The 21,795-nt window shown below is 39.5% G+C and overlaps 1 protein-coding gene across 1 annotated transcript in view; it reads left to right on the top strand.

Moving 5' to 3' along the window:
* The window catches only part of LOC126424873 (gephyrin), a 118,527-nt gene extending 97,229 nt beyond the window's left edge, over nt 1-21,298 (top strand). Inside the window, exons 10-12 of the mRNA XM_050087700.1 lie at nt 4,078-4,249; nt 8,038-8,134; nt 18,089-21,298. Coding sequence (XP_049943657.1) covers nt 4,078-4,249; nt 8,038-8,134; nt 18,089-18,222 — 403 coding nt within the window. The 3' untranslated portion in view covers nt 18,223-21,298. The remainder of the gene's footprint in view (nt 1-4,077; nt 4,250-8,037; nt 8,135-18,088) is intronic.
* Nucleotides 21,299-21,795: the final 497 nt, after the last annotated feature.

Below are 21,795 nucleotides of genomic sequence, written 5' to 3'. Positions count from 1 at the left end.
TTTTGATGTAATCGGAAAAGTCCTCAATGAATTTTGATGCCACCTCTTCTTTCTTTCCAAGAGTTATATTGTCTGCTGCAAATACTTAGGAGTCTTCTTAGTTTGTGCTTCCAAAATAGGTAATATTATTAGCTAGGTGCAATTTATTTAACTGCATCCATTCTAACTCAAGACTAGATGAAGGTGACTGTGCCTTGGCACAGCTAATGCTTAAATAGATTGTAGTACTGAATGATAGAAATTAACTTTTCTTACATGACAATACTTCTGTATGAAATCAAACAATGGAAAATCCAGGACTGAATAATGACAATGTTATGAAAAGGATAGCTTGCTACTCACCTCCCAATTACACCTAGCTGCCCTACACTCTCTCCTATTCATCCCTTTATGCTCCTACAAGCAGCACTTTACCGTCCGCCACCCCTACTCTGCTATCCCTCCCCCTCCCCTACGCAGCCTCCTCCTTAGATTCCTTCTCCCATCATGTTCTGTTGCTCACAGTCAGGCCTCGGCAGCCAGAGACAGTGATCAGGTGTGTATGAGTTGCATCTGTGTAATTGTGTGTCTGTACACGGCCTAATTCACACGTCTGCTTTAGTTTACTAGGTTTTATGTAAATTTCTCAGGATCGTAATTAATTTATTCAGTATCTTAATTAAGTCACCTAAGTAACCGAAGTCAAAAAAAGGCCCCAGGAGTAGACAACATTCCATTAGAGCTACTGATAGCCTTGGGAGTGCCAGCCATGACAAAATTCTACCATCTGGTAGGTGAGCAAGATGTATGAGACAGGCGAAATACCCTCACACTTCAAGAAGAATTAATAATTCCAATCGCAATGAAAGCAGGTATTGACAGGTGTGAAAATTACCGAACCATCAGTTTAATAAGTCACGGCTGCAAAACACTAACGCGAATTCTGTACAGACAAATGGAAAAACTGGTAGAAGCTGACCTCGGGGATGATCAGTTTGGATTCCATAGAAATCTTGGAACACGTAAGGCAATGATGACCCTATGACTTATCTTAGAAGATAGATTAAGGAAAGGCAAACCTATGTTTCGAGCATTTGTAGACTTGAAGAAAGCTTTTAACAGTGTTGACTGGAATACTCTCTTTAAAATTCTGGAGGTGACAGGGGTAAAATACAGTGAGCGAAAGGCTTTTTACAATTTGTACATAAACCAGAAGGCAGTTATAAGAGTAGAGGGGCATGAAAGGGAAGTAGTGGTTGAGAAGGGAGTGAGACAGGGTTGTAGCCTATTCCCGATTTTATTCAATCTGTGTATTGAGCAAGCAGTAAAGAAAACAAAAGAAAAAATTGGAGTAGGAATTAAAAGCCATGGAGAAAAAATAAAAACTTTGAGGTTTGCCGATGATATTGTAATTCTGTCAGAGACAGCAAAGGACCTGGAAAAGCAGTTGAATAGAATGGACAGTGTCTTGAAAGGAGGATGTAAGATGAACATCAACAAAAGCAAAATGAGGATAATGGAATGTAGTCAAATTAAATCAGGTGATGCTGAGGGAATTAGATTAGGAAATGAGTCAGTTAAAGTAGTGGATGAGTTTAGCTATTTGGGGAGCAAAATAACTGATGATAGTCGAAATAGGGAGGATATAAAACGTAGACTGGCTGTGGCAAGGTAAGCGTTTCTGAAGAAGAGAAATTTGTTAACGTCGAGTGTAGACTTAAATATTGGGAGTCCTTTCTGAAAGTGTTTGTATGGAGAGTAGCCACGTATGGAAGTGAAACATGGATGATAAACAGTTTAGACAAGAAGAGAATAGAAGCTTTTGAAATGAGGTGCTACAGAAGAATGCTGAAGATTAAATGGGTAGATCATATCACTATGAGGAGGTACTGAGTAGAATTGGGGAGAAGAGGAAATTGTGGCACAACCTGACTAAAAGAAGGGACCAGTTGGTAGGACACTTTCTAAGGCATCAAGGGATCACCAATTTAGTACTGGAGGGAATCATGGAGGATAAAAATCATAGAGGCAGACAAAGAAATGCATACACTTTGCAGATCCAGAAGGATGTAGGTTGCAGTAGTTTATCGGACATGAAGAAGCTTGCACAGGATAGAGTAGCATGGAGAGCTGCATCAAACCAGTCTCTGGACTGAAGACCACAACAACAATGATAACAAGAACAACACTTAACATCTTATTTATTCGAATAATCAAATGTATCATCAAGAATGGAAGGGCTACCTGTGAAACCAGTCATGTGGTCTAAAAGCTAAGTTGCAACCACTGTGCTGCATTCTGTGTAGGCATGAAAACCAACAGGCTGTCTGTCTGCATGAATGACCACTGACAAATTGTGGCCAGGAAACAAGTGGTGCACCCTGTTGCTGAACATGCTGCCAAAAATGATATCCTTCATTTCAGTGACTGCTTCACAGCCTGTGCCACATGAATCCTTCCCACCAACATCAGCTTTTCTGAATTGTGCAGGTGGGAACTTTCTCTGCAGTACATTCTATGTTCCCGTAACCCTCCAGGCCTCAACCTTCGTTAATCGCCGTACTCGCCCGTCCAGCCATACTTCTCATAGTATTGTTTTATTAAATTACAATTTTGTTTACACAGTCCATGCTAAATATGCATATATTTCTGTATGGTTTGGTAGTTTGTTTTTCATTTTCTTTTTTAAGGTCATATTTTGCGGTTTATGTAAGTTAAACCTCTTTTTTTATTATAGTATTACACAGCAGCTGATGGTTAATATATATTTTATAAGAAATTAAAATGAAATGTTTTGAGAGATTTTTTGTAAATATTCGTGTTCTTTATTTCTCTCAAGTTAGAAGAAGTTTTGGTTGTAATTTATATTTCATGGTGTTGGAATACCTTGTGTTTTCTTGTGTAGTGGTTGTGTTGTGCCTCGATGTCTTGAGTATTGGTAGCATATTTGAATTTTGTCCAGCACAACAGTTCGTATAAGTATATGCTGGGTAGTATTAGCATCTTAAGAGCTTCAGAAATGGCCTACATAATTCTCTCCATTTAAGGTTTGGTATTATTCTTACTGCTCTTTTTTGTAATTTGAATACTGTATTAGTGTTTATTTTGGAAGTGCTTCCCCAATGCCATAACTTGATATCAAATTGGATTAGAGTATAGTATAGCATTTTCATAATCTTATGGTAGCCGAGTTTGTGCAGCACATATAGGTCTGAGCTGAGTTTTCCCCATATGTATTCTATGAACTTATCTCAGTTGTCATTTCCATTGATTATTTGTCCATGGAATTTTTTAGATTTCTAGTATGTTATTTTGTATGCAAATGTTGATTTATTCATTGTGTTGGTTTATTTTCTTTAGTTTGAAATTTAGACATAGTGTTTTAGTAATGTTGTTATGGAAATTTATTTCAGTAAACCTTTGGATAACATGATTTACTTCCATGTTGGCATTTATTTCTAGATTTTTTTGTATCTATCTTCTAATAGTCAAGTTGTGTCATGTGCATAAGTAACTAGATTACCATAATTACCCATGTTTGGGAAGTGATTTGTGTATAAAATGAAAATCAATGGGCCAAGAATGGATCCCTGTGGGTCACTGGAGTGTAGCATTCTCACTTCATATCTTATTTTTGTACTTCCTGCATATTGGCACCTGTTTCCAGGTATGATTGAATTCAGTCTCTTCCATTTCCTCTTCTACTAAAGTTTTGTGACCTACATAGTCAGATGCCTTTATTAGATCCATAAAAACTCTTACACACTTGTTTCTAAAATCTGAGTTGGTTATGTCATTTTGATGAGATCTGTGAGTGCAACTTTCTGGAAGCCAAATTTGTTTTTCTTGAGTAACTCATATTTAATCAGAAATGCAATGAGTCTCTGTGCATTCTTGAATTTCTTAAACTGATCAAGCTAAATACTGGAATGGTTGATTTGAAAAGGATACGGCATATTTCTTTCCTGTCCACAAGCTTGTGCTGCATCTCCTGTGACCTCGTCGTTGATGAGGTGTTAAAATCTAATCAGTCTTCCTTTTAATTTCTTTAAACTGTTAAGTGTGCTCGAAGTAACAAAAGAAATAATTCTGTGACAGTAAACCGACGACATTTGCAACACTGGAATACAAAGGGCGCTGCAAGCTGGTGTTCGGGCTGCCGGGGAACCCCGTGTCTGCGACTGTGACATGTCACCTCTTTGTACTGCCAGCTCTGCGCAAGATGTCCGGCTCTACACTTCTGCTACTCGGCACAATTGTTTCTGCTAAGGTATTATGTTATGTTCTTCTCTGCCTCTGCCTCTCCTGTGTGTGTGTGTGTGTGTGTGTGTGTGTGTGTGTGTGTGTGTGTGTTTTATATAGATGCATTCTTCCTTTACATAGATTTTGGAGATCTATCTGATTTCATATTATTGCTGTTGTTCCATCCACTGAAGGATAACTTTGGTAGCTTAGTCTACTTTTAAATGTACCTTTCTGCTGCTCAATACCTCCCCTACTCCTGTAGAGGTGGTTGGAAGTCTGTCCTTCATTAATCTCTATACATATTGGGCTGAGAGAAACAGTCTCAGGAAGATAATGGCATGGTTAGTATAGGTTACAATGAAGAGCAGAACTGTACCAAGAAAATGAAAGATTAAATGAGTCAATTAGAAAAAGAAGATTAAAATGTTATGGAAATATGTTTAGAATGGACAAGAAGAGGCTGAAACTCGAATTTTTAAGATACTTCACAACATACTAATGTTTCTAACATATCATTCAGGGAGATTGGAAAGCATCTTCAATGGGCAGAATTAAATTGAGGAGGCATCTCAGGCAAGATAAAATACGTGTCACTGTCTGATAGCTTTAAAGGCTTGCTTGATGAACAGAAACTAACTGTGGACAGATATACGAACTGTTACCATGTATTTATATATTAACCATAGGCCATTAGGTGCCACCTAAAACTGTTATCTTCAGTTTTCTCAAGACATTATCTTCCCAATACATTAGATAAAACAGATTTAGAAATACAATTATTTAAATCCATGTAATAGATTTAAATCCATTTAAATAACTTTAAAATAATTTTATTAATAATTGATGGTTTATATTTAGAAATACAGATATTTACAAGAAGTTACTCTTCTTTAAATTAATGTTCACATCAATCTGGATAATAGTTTCCATTTATTCATTATCAGTATACATCTGTGGTTTGGAGTCCACATTAAACTGTAGGTCGCCCTATGCTTTTTAGAGCATAGCCATGCTTTTTAGAGCATAGCTATGCTTTCATAGCTATGCTTTTTAGAGCAGAGCTATGCTTTGTTACTGTACACATTGTCTGCCAGTCAATAGTGAAGTAAAACACACACTCACAATCAGATGGATTGACTTTTACAACATAAAATTGATAATATTTGGTTACAAGAAGGGTTGGGTAATAGTACTTAGACTACAAGAAAGGTTGAATAATAGAAATTCCTTTTCTTAATTTTCTTCTTGGTGTTAATAATGGCTTTTTGGATGCTCTAACAAATTATTACTATATCTTTCAATGCAGAAAATTATAATGTACAGAAAGTTCTGGTTGAAAATTCCAAATTGTTTAGGAATGAAGGAAACAATTCACTGAAAGTGCTGTGTCGTCAGTAGGCACACAAATACAGGGTACAGAGCTCTGCTAGCTTTCAGTAGGAAAAAGAAGCAAACACACACACACACACACACACACACACACTATCGGGTGGGGGGAGGGCAGTGAATTACTTTAGGTTTAGGCCAGGAAAATTATGGGAGTGAAGGATTTGCTGTAAGGATAGCTCCCGTCAGTGCAGCTCAGAAAAGCTGGTGGTGGTGGGGAGGTTCCAAATGGCACAGACTGTGAAGCAGCCATTGAAATTTCACATGTTGTAGTCTCCTACATGTTGTGCCATCGGGTGATCCACCTCGTTTTTGGCAACAGTTTGGCGGTGACCATTCTTTCTAGTTGACACTGGTTGGTTGTCATACCAATGTAAAACGCTGTGCAGTGGTTGCAGCAGACCTTGTATATAATGTGGCTGCTTTTGCAGGTGGCCTGGCTTCTGATAGGGTAGGATCAACCTATGACAGGACTGGAGTAGGTTGTGCTGGGTGGGTGGAATGACAGGTCGTGCATTTGGGTCTTCCACAGGGATATGATCCCTGTGGCAGGGGATTTGGGGTGGGGGTGGCATAGTGATGGTCTAGGATGTTGTGGAGATTGGGTAGGTGGTGGAACACTACTTTGGGAGGGATTGGAAGTATCTTGGGTAAGCTGTCCCTCATTTTGGGACATGATGATAGATAAAGCCCTGATAAAACATATGGTTCAGTCGTTTTAGTCTGGGGTGGCACAAGATAACAAGTGGGGTGCTTCTTTGAGGTTGTGAGGTTCAGGTGTGTGTGTGTGTGTGTGTGTGTGTGTGTGTGTGTGAATATGGCACCGGAAGTCTGTTTGTGAATTAGATCTCCACTGTATTGCCTGCCTGCAGAGGTCTTTCTGAGGCCTTCACCATACTGGGTGAGGGAGCTCTCACCACTGCAGATGCATCTCCCACAGGTGACTGGGCTGTATGTGAGGGATGTTTTGATGTGGAAGATCGGGCAGCTGTCAGAGAGCAGGTACTGTTGGTGATTGGTGGGTTTGATGTGGACCGAGGTGCGGATGGAGTTATCTGAGAGGAGGAGATTCACACCTAGGAAAGTGGCAGAATGGGTGGAGGAGGACCAGGTAAGGTGGATAGGAGAGAAGGTGTTGAGGTTGTGGAGGAATGCGGATAATATATCCTTGCCTTGGATTCACAACACAGTACTTCTACCTTTCGGTGAGTCTCCTCCTTTACTCTTATATAATTCTTAATATAGAAAATTAAATACTTTAACAAATCAATTTCATTGGCCAGATGATCTTTGTAGCAAATACGCTAATAGTATCACAACATGTTATTGTCAGAAGTAATAATGTTAGAAACAATTACTTGAGTGATTAATCAATTGGTCTTGGGTACATCAAACAAATAAAGTGACGCAGTCTGGTTACAATTTTATGTTTGTTTTACCAAGCAAAAATGTTCCCCCAGACCCAGAATAATCCAAAACATTGTAAGTAACATACAGTTTCACTGTGCAGAGTTGGAACCATGGTGAAATGAACTGAATCAAACTGAGCATGAGACAAATATTGGGCCAGACTATTGTTGGGATAAATTATTGCAGCCATTATAACATTTATCCTCTTCGATTCTCAGATATCATATAGGATACCTCACTTTTGAAATTTGTCATAAAGGTCAGAGTACATATTTGTCTTTGGAATCAACAATGTTACAAGTGGTACTTCATGCAGAATGTGACTGGTAATTGTTGTAGACATTACCACTTTGACAGCAGATGCTAGGTTAGTGTGAAATGGAGTGTGTGAGCTGTTCATGTGATGCTAGGAGAAACAAAGATAAATAAAACACTATTTCTTTGGTTTTGAAAGCCATTTCTCTTTACTACATTTCATTCAAGTATGCTAGTCATATCAGTGGTATTGGATAATTGAAACACAAATTTACATAGAATTCATAGGTCAAAGTAAACTACATTCACCACAAAGAGTGGTATTTTGTGTTCACTAGCAGGACTTACAGACTATGAAATTTCGGCTTTAATACATCAGACAAGCTGTCACTAAGCCCTGTCTGTACAATATCCTTTCTTCCAAGAGTGGTAAATGCAAGTTTTGTAGGAGAACTTCTGTCAGGTTTGGAAGGTAAGAGACTGGCAGAAGTAAAGCTGTGAGGATGGGCCATGAGTCGTGCTTGGGTAGTTCAGTTGGTAAAGCCCTTGCCTGTGGAAGGCAAAGCTCCCAGGTTAGAGTCCTGGTCTGGCATTCAGTTTTAATCTTCCAGGAAGTATCATATTTAAATCTACTTTTCGAACGCAAGTTAGCAATAGTGTTGAAAATTTCCTTTTTCAAGGTTTACTGTAAGCCATTTCTACAATCTTAAATAATGTAATTTCCAAATTGACTACTTTCATTGTGCCTCACTCTGTTTACAGACTGAAAAGGACATTTCATTGGACCCAAGGCCTGAATATCACAGAGTGTCTCTGGACTGGCAGCCAGGAAATGCAGTCCCTGTTGCAAGGAGCACAGGTAGGCTAATCATAAGGTGTTCCTCTCTTTTGTTTGCAGCTGATTGTTGGAACAAGCATTTTCACAAACTAACAAACAACTGCTACTACTCAGAAAAATGAACTAGCTTTCCAGCAGCTGTCACTCTCTTTCTATTTCTGTGGTTTACAGCCTATTCTTCCAGTATTTTGTTTCCTATTTCCATTTATTTTCTGCATTATATGTTACCTTCTTCCATATACATGCCATTTATGTGGTGTAATTTGAATGCCCACTGTTGTAAAAGCCAGTTATGTAAATCGTTGATGCATTGTAACCCTTTATTCTCTTGCCCAATACATTTATTTCATCTCTGTGTCTGTTTTGTCTGTAGTTTTTCCTTCTGTTTGTTTTGACCTCTGATGTTTTACTTTCTCCTGTCTACATGCTGCAAAATGCATCAGTTGCTCATGTTACCAACTCCAACTTCTCAACTGCTTGTGTTTAGTTATGATTGCATTCACAGCTTCTTGGGCATGTGTCTTGAAACAGTCTGTTCAAAACTTCCAGGCTGATAGATGCCTGAAACTATTTGCTAACTTTTTGCATCTGCCTGTGGTGAACATCTTCAGAGAGCTCAAGGTGTTCCACATTCCTAGGGGCATTATGAGCTGTGTGGAGGGCACCATTATTTATCACGTGGTGATGAATACACATCAGATGACATCATTCTCAATTAAAAGTAATCAATAGTGAGAATTCCTTTCTTTTTGTAAAGTTACCTTCCATACCTTACTTGTTTTACTCTTTCTTATTTTCTGTTAAAGTTATTACTGTGTTTAGAAGTTTGTGTTGGCTGTCTGTCAATACAAGAACACACAGCAGTGTGTTGTCAAGGCTAAAATGCTAGTCTAATGAAATTTTATTTCAATGAAAGCCTTCATTGTATTAAGATTTCATTAATGTATCTAGTTTATTAATTATGTCATTCACTTCCCTATCTATTATGGCAACAAGCACTTCTTTATAAAATTATTTCCAGTGTTGGTTTACTCATTTTTGATTGCAGTTTTACCACAAGTTGTCCCCATGAGCTCCAATATGAACCCTTGCTCATTCTGCCTTTGCTGGTTCAGAAAACTTTTTCATGCTAGCACACATCTAGCCACACACATTTGTTCTGAAATCCTGCTTCACTCTTGGTAACCCTGAACATGATTTACTTTTTTTTACAAAAAAAAAAGGTTGTATTTTGCGGTCAGTCATTCTTTCAAAGAGAGCTTTGCCTGTTTTTATTCCACTGGTCTGTAACAACCCACTTCAGAGTTCTGACATATCTAAGACACTGAGGCCCCAATATTAAACTATAAAAACAGTGGGAGCTTAATCAAAAGCTTGTACAGTTCTCTGAGCTATCAGCAGTGACTGTGTGCCATCCTTCAGTCAGTTGCTGATGAGTGCTTGTCTTCCCTCATTTTTCTTTGTTGTTTCCATCTTGGAATTTTCATTATTATGATATGCTGATATCTTGCACTATAGATCTTTATTTCCACATTTATTGTATGAGCTATACGGTATCAAAATTTTTTGAAATTTTAAATGTCTGGAAAGATAATGTTACAAAGAATTTCTTTAGTTTAAGACCATTGTTTTGTTTTTATTTCCAATCTTTCTGCATGGCACTCCTTTTTGTTTTTAACATATTATATCCAAGCATTCCTTTTGCTGTTCTGTTTTCTCAGCACATTACAGCTGTAGGTATGTGCAGAGTGACATCATTCCATAAGAACTTCTGAAATTTATGGATATTCAATATATTTAACTCCATAATTTTCTTTCAAACCTCCAACAGAATTAAAACCCTGGATTTGCCCGTACAAATTTGCTGCACTTGTGCAAAATATGCCATAGTGCAAGAAAAAGTTGGTTACAGTTTGAGTGTAGACTTTTACAGTGTATATTTTTGACAAAATGCTCATGCAGCTGGCTGTGTTAAAATAACGCAGTGTTTCAACAAGGATCATTCTGATCATCTTATGACAAAGTGTTGGGATGTTTCTATATTTACAGGTATGGCAAATAGTTAGTTGAGGAGTGGTGTATCAGTGAAACGGCAGTCATCAAAACATTCATGACTGAGCTAGAAAAAAACAGATGTCTGCCTTACTTTGGAAATTCTAATAAAGAAGGAGGCTGATGGTATGCTAGGCTGTACAGTTTATAGAAAGATGATCAAACATAAGTGTATCTACACGCAAAGAGCACAGTGCTAACCACCCTGGTCCACATGGCGTGCATCATCTGTGACAAAGAAGCCTCCCAGCCAAGCTTCAACACCTGAAGGAAGTGTTCCATAAAAATGGGTACAACGAGGGTAGTCAATGAAAGAAAAGATGTCGCAAACAACGAGGAATATGAATGGGACAAGAAACTCAATTTTCTTTCGTATACAAGGCGACACTAACCCGAGGTTCATGAGGCTGCTTGGAGACTATAATATTTGCATCTACATGTACATGATTACTCCGCAATTTACAATAAAGTGCCTGGAAGAGGGTTCATCGAACTGTCTTCAAGCTATTTCTCCACTGTTTCACTCTCGACCAACAAGCAGGAAAAACTAAAACTTAAATCTCTCTGTGTGACCTCTGATTTCTCTTATTTTTAGATGCATGCAACAAAATATTTCCACACTCTGAAGCAAAAATTGGTGATTGAAATTCCATGAAAAGATATTGCCACAGTGTAAGGTGCCTTTATTTTAATGATTGCTGCCCCAATTTGAGTATCATAACCATGGAAATCTGTTCCCTAATTTGCGATAACAGAAAGTGAGCCGCCCTAGTTTGAACTTTTTTGATGTCCTCTGTCAGTCATGTCTGATGTGGAGGGTCCTTAGCTCATGGTCTAGTGGCTAGAATTGCTGCCTCTAGCTCATGGGGTCCCGGGTTCGATTCCCTACCGGGTTGGGGATTTTCTCTGCCCAGGGACTGGGTGTTTGTGTTGTCCTCATAATTTATCATCATCATCATCATCATTATTCGTGACATTGTGTAGACTGGACTGTGTAAAAAAGAAAAAGAAAGAAAGAAATTGGACTGTGTAAAAATTGGGACTATGTAGGGGCACTGCTGACCACACAGTTGAGCACCCCATAAACCAAACATCATCATCAAACACTGCAGAGGCGATACTACAGAAGAGGGCAGACAGGTGTAGTAGGTCTTTAGTAGACCTGTTGCATTTTCTGAGGGTTATGCCAATAAATCACAGTCTTGTCTTGTGACAGCCAGAGCGACAGCACCAGCAGCAGCGAGTACTGTTTGTATAAAGCGTTTATTTTGCATTTTGTTTACGACCTTCCACTAAGGAAGGGATTCTATTTGTGTTTATCTGCTCTGCATAGTAACTAACAGTTCTTGATAAAACTTTACGTAGTTTTCGTGTTAGATTTCTTAGTGTTTTCTTGATCGTTTAGAACAGAAAGCGCCCTAAAACCGTCTTTTGTTTGTTTCGCGGCCGTTAGCCACTAGTCACTTGAATCAGCAGTTGTCTTGTGACAGCCAGAGCGACAGCACCAGCAGCAGCGAGTACTGTTTGTATAAAGCGTTTATTTTGCATTTTGTTTACGACCTTCCACTAAGGAAGGGATTCTATTTGTGTTTATCTGCTCTGCATAGTAACTAACAGTTCTTGATAAAACTTTACGTAGTTTTCGTGTTAGATTTCTTAGTGTTTTCTTGATCGTTTAGAACAGAAAGCGCCCTAAAACCGTCTTTTGTTTGTTTCGCGGCCGTTAGCCACTAGTCACCTGAATCAGCAGTTGTCTTGTGACAGCCAGAGCGACAGCACCAGCAGCAGCGAGTACTGTTTGTATAAAGCGTTTTTGTACTTATTTGCTGCGCTTAGCTTTTAAATAGTTTTTCTGGGAAAACCTAGCGTAGTTTTCGCGTCTCGTATTTCAGTGAGTGTTTCTTGATTATCAGAGTAGCTCATCAGAAGATTATCTTGGGAATTTGTCACCGTATATAGTAGGGTAAACATAGTCATGTGTAGGGACTGTGGTTGTTGTGAGCGGACGCAAGGAGAATTGGCCACTCTTCGGGGGCAGGTGGAGGCTTTGTCTGTTAGGCTCATCGAGCTCGAGGCGCAGGCGTCGGCTCGTAGTGGCGTTGGGGCAACTGTGGTGAGACCTATGCCTACTTCGGTGGCCTTGGAATCACATGGAACCCCTGATGTCGCTGCGTCTTCCGGCAGTGAGCATCTTACCGGTCAGCCATCACTCCAGGGTGAATGGCGGACAGTGGTGGGCTCGCGCGTGCCTGGCCGAAAGGCGAAGGTGGGATCTGGCCGCGTGGCAGCTGCCTTACCCCTTTCCAACAGGTACGGGGTGCTTCCTAGTGGTGGTGACATCGTTTCCGAGCCACCACAGGGTGCCTCGCCTGTTGGGCCAGTGGCCGATTCTCCGGCAAGGTCCCGACAGTCACAGAGGGCGGGCCTATTAGTTATAGGGAGCTCCAACGTTAGGCGGGTTATGGAGCCCCTCAGGAAAATAGCGGGTAGGTCGGGGAAGAATGCCAGTGTGCACTCGGTGTGCTTGCCGGGGGGTCTCGTCCGTAATGTGGAGGAGGCCCTTCCGGCAGCTATTGAACGCACTGGGTGTGACCGGCTGCAGATAGTAGCACATGTCGGAACGAATGACGCCTGCCGCTTGGGTTCTGAGGCCATCCTTGGTTCCTTCCGGCGGCTGGCTGATTTGGTGAAGACAACCAGCATCGCACGCGGAGTGCAAGCTGAGCTTAATATCTGCAGCATAGTGCCCAGAGTCGATCGCGGTCCTCTGGTTTGGAGCCGTGTGGAGGGTCTAAACCAGAGGCTCAGACGACTCTGCGACTATAATGGTTGCAAATTCATCGACCTCCGTTATTGGGTGGAGAACTGTAGGGCCCCCCTAGACAGGTCAGGCGTGCACTACACACCGGAAGCAGCTACTAGGGTAGCAGAGTACGTGTGGCGTGCACACGGGGTTTTTTTAGGTTAGAGGGACCCCCCCTTGGGCGAAACGATAAAATACCTGACGGCTTACCAGAGAGGACATTATCATCGTTGATAAAGAATGTCCGTCCTCAGAGACCAAAAACAGGAAAAGTTAACGTAATATTGGTAAACTGCAGGAGTATCCAGGGCAAGGTTCCTGAATTAGTATCTCTTATTGAAGGAAATAGTGCGCATATAGTATTAGGAACGGAAAGTTGGTTAAAACCGGAAGTGAACAGTAACGAAATCCTAGACACAGAATGGAATATATACCGCAAGGATAGGATAAACGCCAATGGTGGAGGAGTATTTATAGCAGTAAAGAATTCAATAATATCCAGTGAAGTTATTAGCGAATGCGAATGTGAAATAATCTGGGTTAAGTTAAGTATCAAAGGTGGGTCAGATATGATAGTCGGATGCTTCTATAGACCACCTGCATCAGCAACCGTAGTAGTTGAGCGCCTCAGAGAGAACCTGCAGAACGTCGTGAAGAAGTTTCGTGATCATACTATTGTAATAGGGGGAGACTTCAATCTACCAGGTATAGAATGGGATAGTCACACAATCAGAACTGGAGCCAGGGACAGAGACTCTTGTGACATTATCCTGACTGCCTTGTCCGAGAATTACTTCGAGCAGATAGTTAGAGAACCAACTCGTGAAGCTAACGTTTTAGACCTCATAGCAACAAATAGACCGGAACTTTTCGACTCCGTGAATGTAGAAGAGGGTATCAGTGATCATAAGTCAGTGGTTGCATCAATGACTACAAGTGTAATAAGAAATGCCAAGAAAGGAAGGAAAATATATTTGCTTAACAAGAGTGATAGGGCACAAATCGCAGAATATCTGAGTGACCACCATCAAACGTTCATTTCTGAGGAAGAGGATGTGGAACAAAAATGGAAAAAATTCAGAAACATCGTACAGTACGCCTTAGATAAGTTCGTACCGACTAAGGTCCAAAGCGAGGGGAAAGATCCACCGTGGTATAACAATCATGTACGAAAGGTACTACGGAAACAAAGAAAGCTTCATCATAGGTTTAAGAGTAGTCGAATCATAGCTGATAAGGAAAAGCTGAACGAAGCGAAAAAGAGCGTAAAGAGAGCAATGAGAGAAGCATTCAACGAATTCGAACATAAAACATTGGCAAACAATCTAAACAAGAACCCTAAAAAGTTTTGGTCATATGTAAAATCGGTAAGCGGATCTAAATCCCCTATTCAGTCACTCGTTGACCACGATGGCACCGAAACAGAGGACGACCGAAGAAAGGCAGAAATACTGAATTCAGTGTTCCGAAACTGTTTCACTGCGGAAAATCGTAACACGGTCCCTGACTTCAGCCATCGCACGGACGCCAAAATGGAAAATATTGAAATAAACGATATCGGAATTGAAAAGCAACTGCTATCACTTAGTAGCGGAAAAGCATCCGGACCAGACGAGATACCCTTAAGATTCTACAGTGATTATGCTAAAGAACTTGCCCCCTTTCTATCAGCAATTTATCGTAGATCGCTGGAAGAACGTAAAGTACCTAGCGACTGGAAGAAAGCGCAGGTCGTTCCCATTTTCAAGAAGGGTCATAAATCAGATGCGAATAATTATAGGCCTATTTCGCTTACGTCAATCTGTTGTAGAATAATGGAACATGTTTTGTGTTCTCGTATTATGACGTTCTTAGATAATACAAATCTCCTTCATCATAACCAACATGGATTCCGCAAACAGAGATCATGTGAAACTCAGCTCGCCCTATTTGCCCAAGAAATTCACAGTGCCGTAGACACTGGCGAGCAGATTGATGCCGTATTCCTGGACTTCAGGAAGGCATTTGATACGGTTCCGCACTTACGTTTAGTGAAAAAAATACGAGCTTACGGAATATCGGACCAGGTTTGTGATTGGATTCAGGATTTCCTAGAAGAAAGAACACAACATGTCATTCTTAACGGTTCAAAATCTGCAGATGTAGAGGTAATTTCGGGAGTACCGCAGGGAAGCGTGATAGGACCTTTATTGTTTACAATATACATAAATGACTTAGTTGACAACATCGGTAGCTCCGTGAGGCTATTTGCAGATGACACGGTTGTCTACAAGAAAGTAGCAACATCAGAAGACTCGTACGTACTCCAGGAGGACCTGCAGAGGATTAATGCATGGTGCGACAGCTGGCAGCTTTCCCTAAACGTAGATAAATGTAATATAATGCGCATACATAGGGGCAGAAATCCATTCCAGTACGATTATGCCCTAGGTGGTAAATCATTGGAAGCGGTAACGACCGTAAAATACTTAGGAGTTACTATCCGGAGCGATCTGAAGTGGAATGATCACATAAAACAAATAGTGGGAAAAGCAGGCGCCAGGTTGAGATTCATAGGAAGAATTCTAAGAAAATGTGACTCATCGACGAAAGAAGTAGCTTACAAAACGCTTGTTCGTCCGATTCTTGAGTATTGCTCATCAGTATGGGACCCTTACCAGGTTGGATTAATAGAAGAGATAGACATGATCCAGCGAAAAGCAGCGCGATTCGTCGTGGGGACATTTAGTCAGCGCGAGAGCGTTACGGAGATGCTGAACAAGCTCCAGTGGCGGACACTTCAAGAAAGGCGTTACGCAATACGGAGAGGTTTATTATCGAAATTACGAGAGAGCACATTCCGGGAAGAGATGGGCAACATATTACTACCGCCCACATATATCTCGCGTAATGATCACAACGAAAAGATCCGAGAAATTAGAGCAAATACGGAGACTTACAAGCAGTCGTTCTTTCCACGCACAATTCGTGAATGGAACAGGGAAGGGGGGATCAGATAGTGGTACAATAAGTACCCTCCGCCACACACCGTAAGGTGGCTCGCGGAGTATAGATGTAGATGTAGATGTCTTTGGTTTGCTTTCCCCAAGACATTAGCTATGTGATCATTCCAGTTTGAGTTATTTGTAGTTGTAATCCCCAAGTATTTAGTTAAATTTACAGCTTTTAGATTTGTGTGATTTATCATATAATTAATCCAGTCACCACCGAAGATGAAAGCTATGTTGGACTCTGTGAAGGACCCGCAGAAACTTCACAAATCAGTGACTTATAGCATCCCATGTGAAGCTGAGTGCAGTACATCAGGCAAAAGCAATATCATATACCTAAAAGCTGTGAGAAACACATTAAATGTGTGCAATATACTGGGAAATTGACAGACTATAGCTTAAACGAAAACCTATGACTTTTCAGAATTGTTGCTGTGCTGGGCCAGCCACTGTTGGGAAAGGATAATGAACGAATCCATAGAAATAAGGATCTGTGGAATCTTGTCAGTAGAGACTAAGGTTATCAGCTGAGTTCATTGTGGAAATGTGCATTAGGAATTAAATGCCAAAAGTACATCTGGCGGTTGTCAGCTTGCAAAGCAGATGAAAAGTGCCTGTGCAGAGATTAGAACTTAACCTCTGGCCCATTCCCATCCCACCACTGTACACTACCTCCCTCCCCCTCCCCCCTCTCACTAGCCACATTAAAACCCAACCAGGTGGAGTGAGTGGCCACTCACACATGTAAATATAGCGACACTTCGCAAGAAGATGATGAGTATGACACCCATCGAAATGTCACAGTTTCCCAACACTGCCATCCGGCTGTAAAGCCAAGATCCCTGTAAATGATGTACTCCCAGGTATTCAGCTGAGTTAATACTGCTGGTGGACCCAAAGACTAGCCGGAAAAATAACTGAAATATTTCCTCAACAAATATGTGGGGAACTGTGAACACCTCATTTTCAGCTCCAGGATACAGAAATTATGGTCAGTTTCACTGTAGTCTCCTTTTTCATGAGGGTCCTACTTTGTGAATGCTTGTAACTAATCTCCATGCCTTGAGCCATCACCATCCTTCACGAAGAAATCAGCAACCACCAGAGTTACCAAAATATTGCTCATGTATGTAGGCTGTATTTGTGATTTGTAGAAGAGAAATATTGCGCACACACTTTCAGACGGGGAGTGCCTCTTCATAGAATTAGACCTACAAATAGTGTCCTGAAGGAATGAGTACTCAGATTGTAAAATTGAGCAGATGCCTGAGAAAGAGGTGGAAACTGAGACAGAGTAGCCAAGAATCGCTTATATTCCTTATGCTAGCTAAATATCCGGAAAGATCGATAGACTTCTACACAATCATGACACAGTATGTTTTGTTCCTGTGAACAAAGATAAAAAGTCTCCTTTGTATAGATGAAATGTGTGTCTGAAAGCTGGGTGTGTACTGCATTCCATGCAAATGGGGGCAGACAATGAGAACAGTTAGGGAAATATGCAAGGGGTGCAAACAAAAGATAAAGATGCTAAAAAAAAAACCTAATAAATGGGAATGAAGTTTTCAATATATTTAAGGTTTGTGGTCGAGCATACAGTTTATTCGGATTTCACTGGCCATCAATGTGTCAGAGCTGGAGAAGCTGGGGATGTGTGTTTTGCTAACTATTTGTGTGGTCTCTTAAAACCAGTGAATGTCCAAAGTTGGATTCTCCTACGTAAACCGTAGTTCACAGTCGGGCTGAAGTCCAGGCAGTGAGTGCACTTCACTGCACAACTAGCAGCACGTGAAGATGACAAGGTCAGTCACTGAACTATTGCGGATTAAATGGAACGAGCAACTCGGCTGAACACCTGAAGGTACACCATTAATCAAACACACCGAGAAAACATGAGGGATCACATTTTGCCGCAGTACACTCGTGGTTCATGAAGTTGCAAAAGTGTGTTGGTTTCTGTTTCATGTGTCACTGGTCTGTGTTTGTCTGGGTGGAATTAGATTATAGATATCTTTGAGTCAGAAGATATCTGAGCTGAACCTCACCCTGTATGTATTGGCTGTCTCATATGTAACATCGTTGCAGTGTGTGATTTTTATAAATAACCAGTTAATATTGTTCTGTTTTTAGGCAATCAGCTAAGCTGTCGCCTCCTGAGTTGCCTCTCTGCCAATGCCTTCCTGATGCTTCCAGCACGGACAGAGTTCCGGCAGACATTGCCTGCTGGCTCCATTGTGGAAGCACTTCTGTTGAAGCGATTCTGAGCCACTTCACAGTGGGAAGCATTTTCTCAGAAATATTTTGCTTCCATTAATAGCTTTTATATAGTTATGTTTGTTAAAGGCAATGGTCATTCAATAGGTAATGCACTTGGTTGGATATCTGCGTTTGTGATAAATGGTTGTTTCCATGTATAAAGACTGCCTCAACACACAGTACATTGTTGTTTTGTTAAGCACAATAGCTTTACGGGTACTGTGAAGCCAGCTGCACACAGTTTACTTTTCACAAGTTGGTGCCTCTATTAATATTACATTTATATCTCACAGCATATTGCGTTGTTAGTTCCAGAATACTTTTACCCAAAATGCCTAATGAATGCACTAGATTGCTTATTCATTTCACACATGTGAGACTGTGCAAAGGTGTGAATCAAACACGCAAAATAAGTACAATCATTTTACTGTGAAAAGAGAATTGTGTGCTTCCTGATGATGGGCCTGCATGTTTGAAAACAGTAACTACAGGTGTTGTTATATGTGTGTACTTTATCTCTTGACATTTGTATGGCCAAAACGGAAACCAGAAAAAAATAAGAAAATGACAGAGCAATTGTTTCTTAAATCTCTACATTGATATATGGATTTTAAAAATTGATCTACACTTTTTTTAACATTCTGGTGCAGTTCATATGTCCATAATTTTGAAAGAGTGGCTTTTAATATCATTTGAATTTCTGTCTTTCACTAGATTAAGAAATATGGAAGGTGTAATGTTTCAGTTAAATGAGGATACTTTGTTTTTCAAAATTTGTGATTAGTTGATGTAGAATAGTACATTGCCTGTTGAATAGCCTGCACAGAATTTGACTGAAGGCACAAAAGCTGTCCCATATCTTCATAATATTTTGGAGGTTTGCTGTTAAGATTATGTTTTAATCAACATTGGTTTGTGAAGTGTGGTATGAAAGCATTGTATGAATAGACATTGTGGAAAGAAGGTTGTATTGGAGGAACATTTTGACACAAAGGAGGGGGCAAAACATTCCAGGATATTTTTGGAACAATCAAAAACATTTCAATGAAAATGAGGGGGCAAAACATTCCAGGATATTTTTGGAACAATCAAAGCACAAAAAGGAGATTTTTTTAATGCCATTGATAGAACACAGATTTTAAGAGGATGCATTTTAGTTTGTAACAGTTTTCTGCAAAATAATAGTCACATGTGTACACAGTAAATAACCTTTAAAATGAATATACATAAAACCAAGCAGAAAAATAAGGTTCCTTTATCAATCATTGTCAACAGCAGAACAATAAGATGTGGTGATCCTCTGCATCCATATTTGCGGATGTCACATGGATTTTGTTGGAGCATAAATACTGTACCAGTACCATGGTACCTCATTGCTATGGAAAACATGATGGAGGAATTTGAAAAGTGAGTGCTAGTAGCTCTCTGTATCAGTTCAACTTCCTCTAATTTTGCAGTAGGTTGTTTCAGAGGAAGTAATGTGTTGTCATTCTTCTCTCAGATGCTTGGGCAAGGATCACTGTTGACCTTATTACTAAATACTACAATGATTGATAAAGGAACCTTATTTTTCTAATGCCTAGTTTCATCTCTCTCACTGGTAGAAGCAATCCATAGTTCTAAGAGCTAATGTTTATACGATCTTACTTTATGTTTGTGCTGCCACTTGTTGGTTACAAGCTTTTATTTCACTTCATAGCCAGAAATTTTTGTGCTTTTTATGTTGTTCCCAGCAGCACAAGTCAGTCTAAACCTGGTTGGACAGAACAACATTGCCTGTATAATGTGACATTTTATTCACTTCAACTCCCTCCAGGTACAATGTTGATATTAGTAAATTTGGGGAAATAATGATTTAGATCCTTGAAGAATACTAAAAATTCTGTTGGAGAAATAATTGACCACAGTGTAGAAGTCTTGGTCTTGATAGCAGCACTAAAAGCAAAACAGATATGATCAGAGGCAGCAGTGACATGGTTTGACACAATCTGTGTATACAAAAGTAGGTAAATCAGTATTTTTAAATTTAAAACTTTTCCTGCAACTTTGATTTGTCTTAAATATTGGAGACCACCATGTATTTGTGACTGAGTTGTTAGAATAGTGGAGTACTTTGACACCAAAAACTAAAGATTTTCAAAAACTAAAATTTTATCCTCTGCAGAGATTATTTTTTTCATTAGCCATTATAAAAAATGTGTGTTTCTGAAAGCTTAATACATTTAATTTTAATGATTTGTGTGTGCTATGTTGCACTTTTAGCATTCAGCTAATACAACCGTTTTCCTTAGTTGTCTAGAAAATAGTTCACACGTCTATTCTTTATGCATTCATTCGGATTTTTCACTCTTTTCAAGCTGTACGTGTGAGAATTTAATAAAGGACAGAGTGTGAATGAGGTGTACAAATCTTGTGGGTGCTAAATATTTCTTATATGAAGTATTTTCTTAATAGAATTGCTTCTTGTTGTAATTAACTACTATGTTACTGGGTGTTAGATATAGTCTTATTTATCTCACTTGAAACTATGTGTAGTGTCTGAGTGGATGTATATGTCTATGGTTGTCATCTAAGAAAAGCACAAAAATAGTTAACAAGAGGGTTTGAGAAATGGCTGAGACAGATACTTCAATAGATATACGTGCACTTAACATGGTGGTTGTGTGTAAGAAATGTATTCAGTTTCTCAAAGGAAATCAGTAACCACAAGAGTTACCAAAATATTGCTCAGTTTATCTAGGATGCATTTGTGATTGACATGTGAGACTATTTATGCCAAGAAGAGAAATTTACCAAATTGTAAAGACAATGTGCAATCTCAAGCAATATAAGCATGTTTATCTGAGTAGTTCAAGACTGATGAGACTTTTATCAGCAACTTGAATTTTGACTGACCTTATTAGTCTTCCAGCAATAGAATAGAAACATCATTAGTTCCATTTTGCTCCCTATTGTAGTAGAAGATAAAATATGTGAAGTTGATGATTCATGTATGTAACAGGTGGTACAACATAGCTTTTTTAGATTTTGATATGTGTTGTTACTGTATTAAATGCCATAATAAATATGCTATTGCAGAAATTAGTGACTGTTGTTTAAGAGTGAAGTTGTGTATGCTAAGCTAACTTTTAGAACAAACCTGAATGTTTGTTTCACTCTCAGATTTACAGAGCTTCTCCTAAGAAATGCAGAATTAATCTTTCACACTGTGGGAGAGTGTACAATATTGTAATACTTCTTAGCAGATTCAAACTGATGTGAACACTGGCAGTGTTCTTAGTAACTGACTTACACACACACAAAGGGATGAGGATGGAATTGTTCTAGTGTTATGGTACATAATGTGGAAAATAGTATCAAACTGTTGATTTTAATTATCACGATGAGACAGGCACTTCATATATTTCATCTCTTGGCAATTTCAGTGATCTGTAAATAAATACAGAAACCCTGACAATCAGTTACATAACTTTTTACAGGAAGAACATTAATACACAACTTTTTTAAAGTAGCACAGAGTTCAGAGAGAGAAATTGATATCAGTTGTAAATATCATATAGTTAACATATTAATTTGAAACA

Source organism: Schistocerca serialis, chromosome 10 (genome assembly GCF_023864345.2).
Source record: "Schistocerca serialis cubense isolate TAMUIC-IGC-003099 chromosome 10, iqSchSeri2.2, whole genome shotgun sequence".
In the NCBI taxonomy this organism is placed as follows: Eukaryota; Metazoa; Arthropoda; class Insecta; order Orthoptera; family Acrididae; genus Schistocerca; species Schistocerca serialis.
Note: the sequence above shows the minus strand (reverse complement) of the source record. Positions and strands in the feature narration are given on the sequence as shown.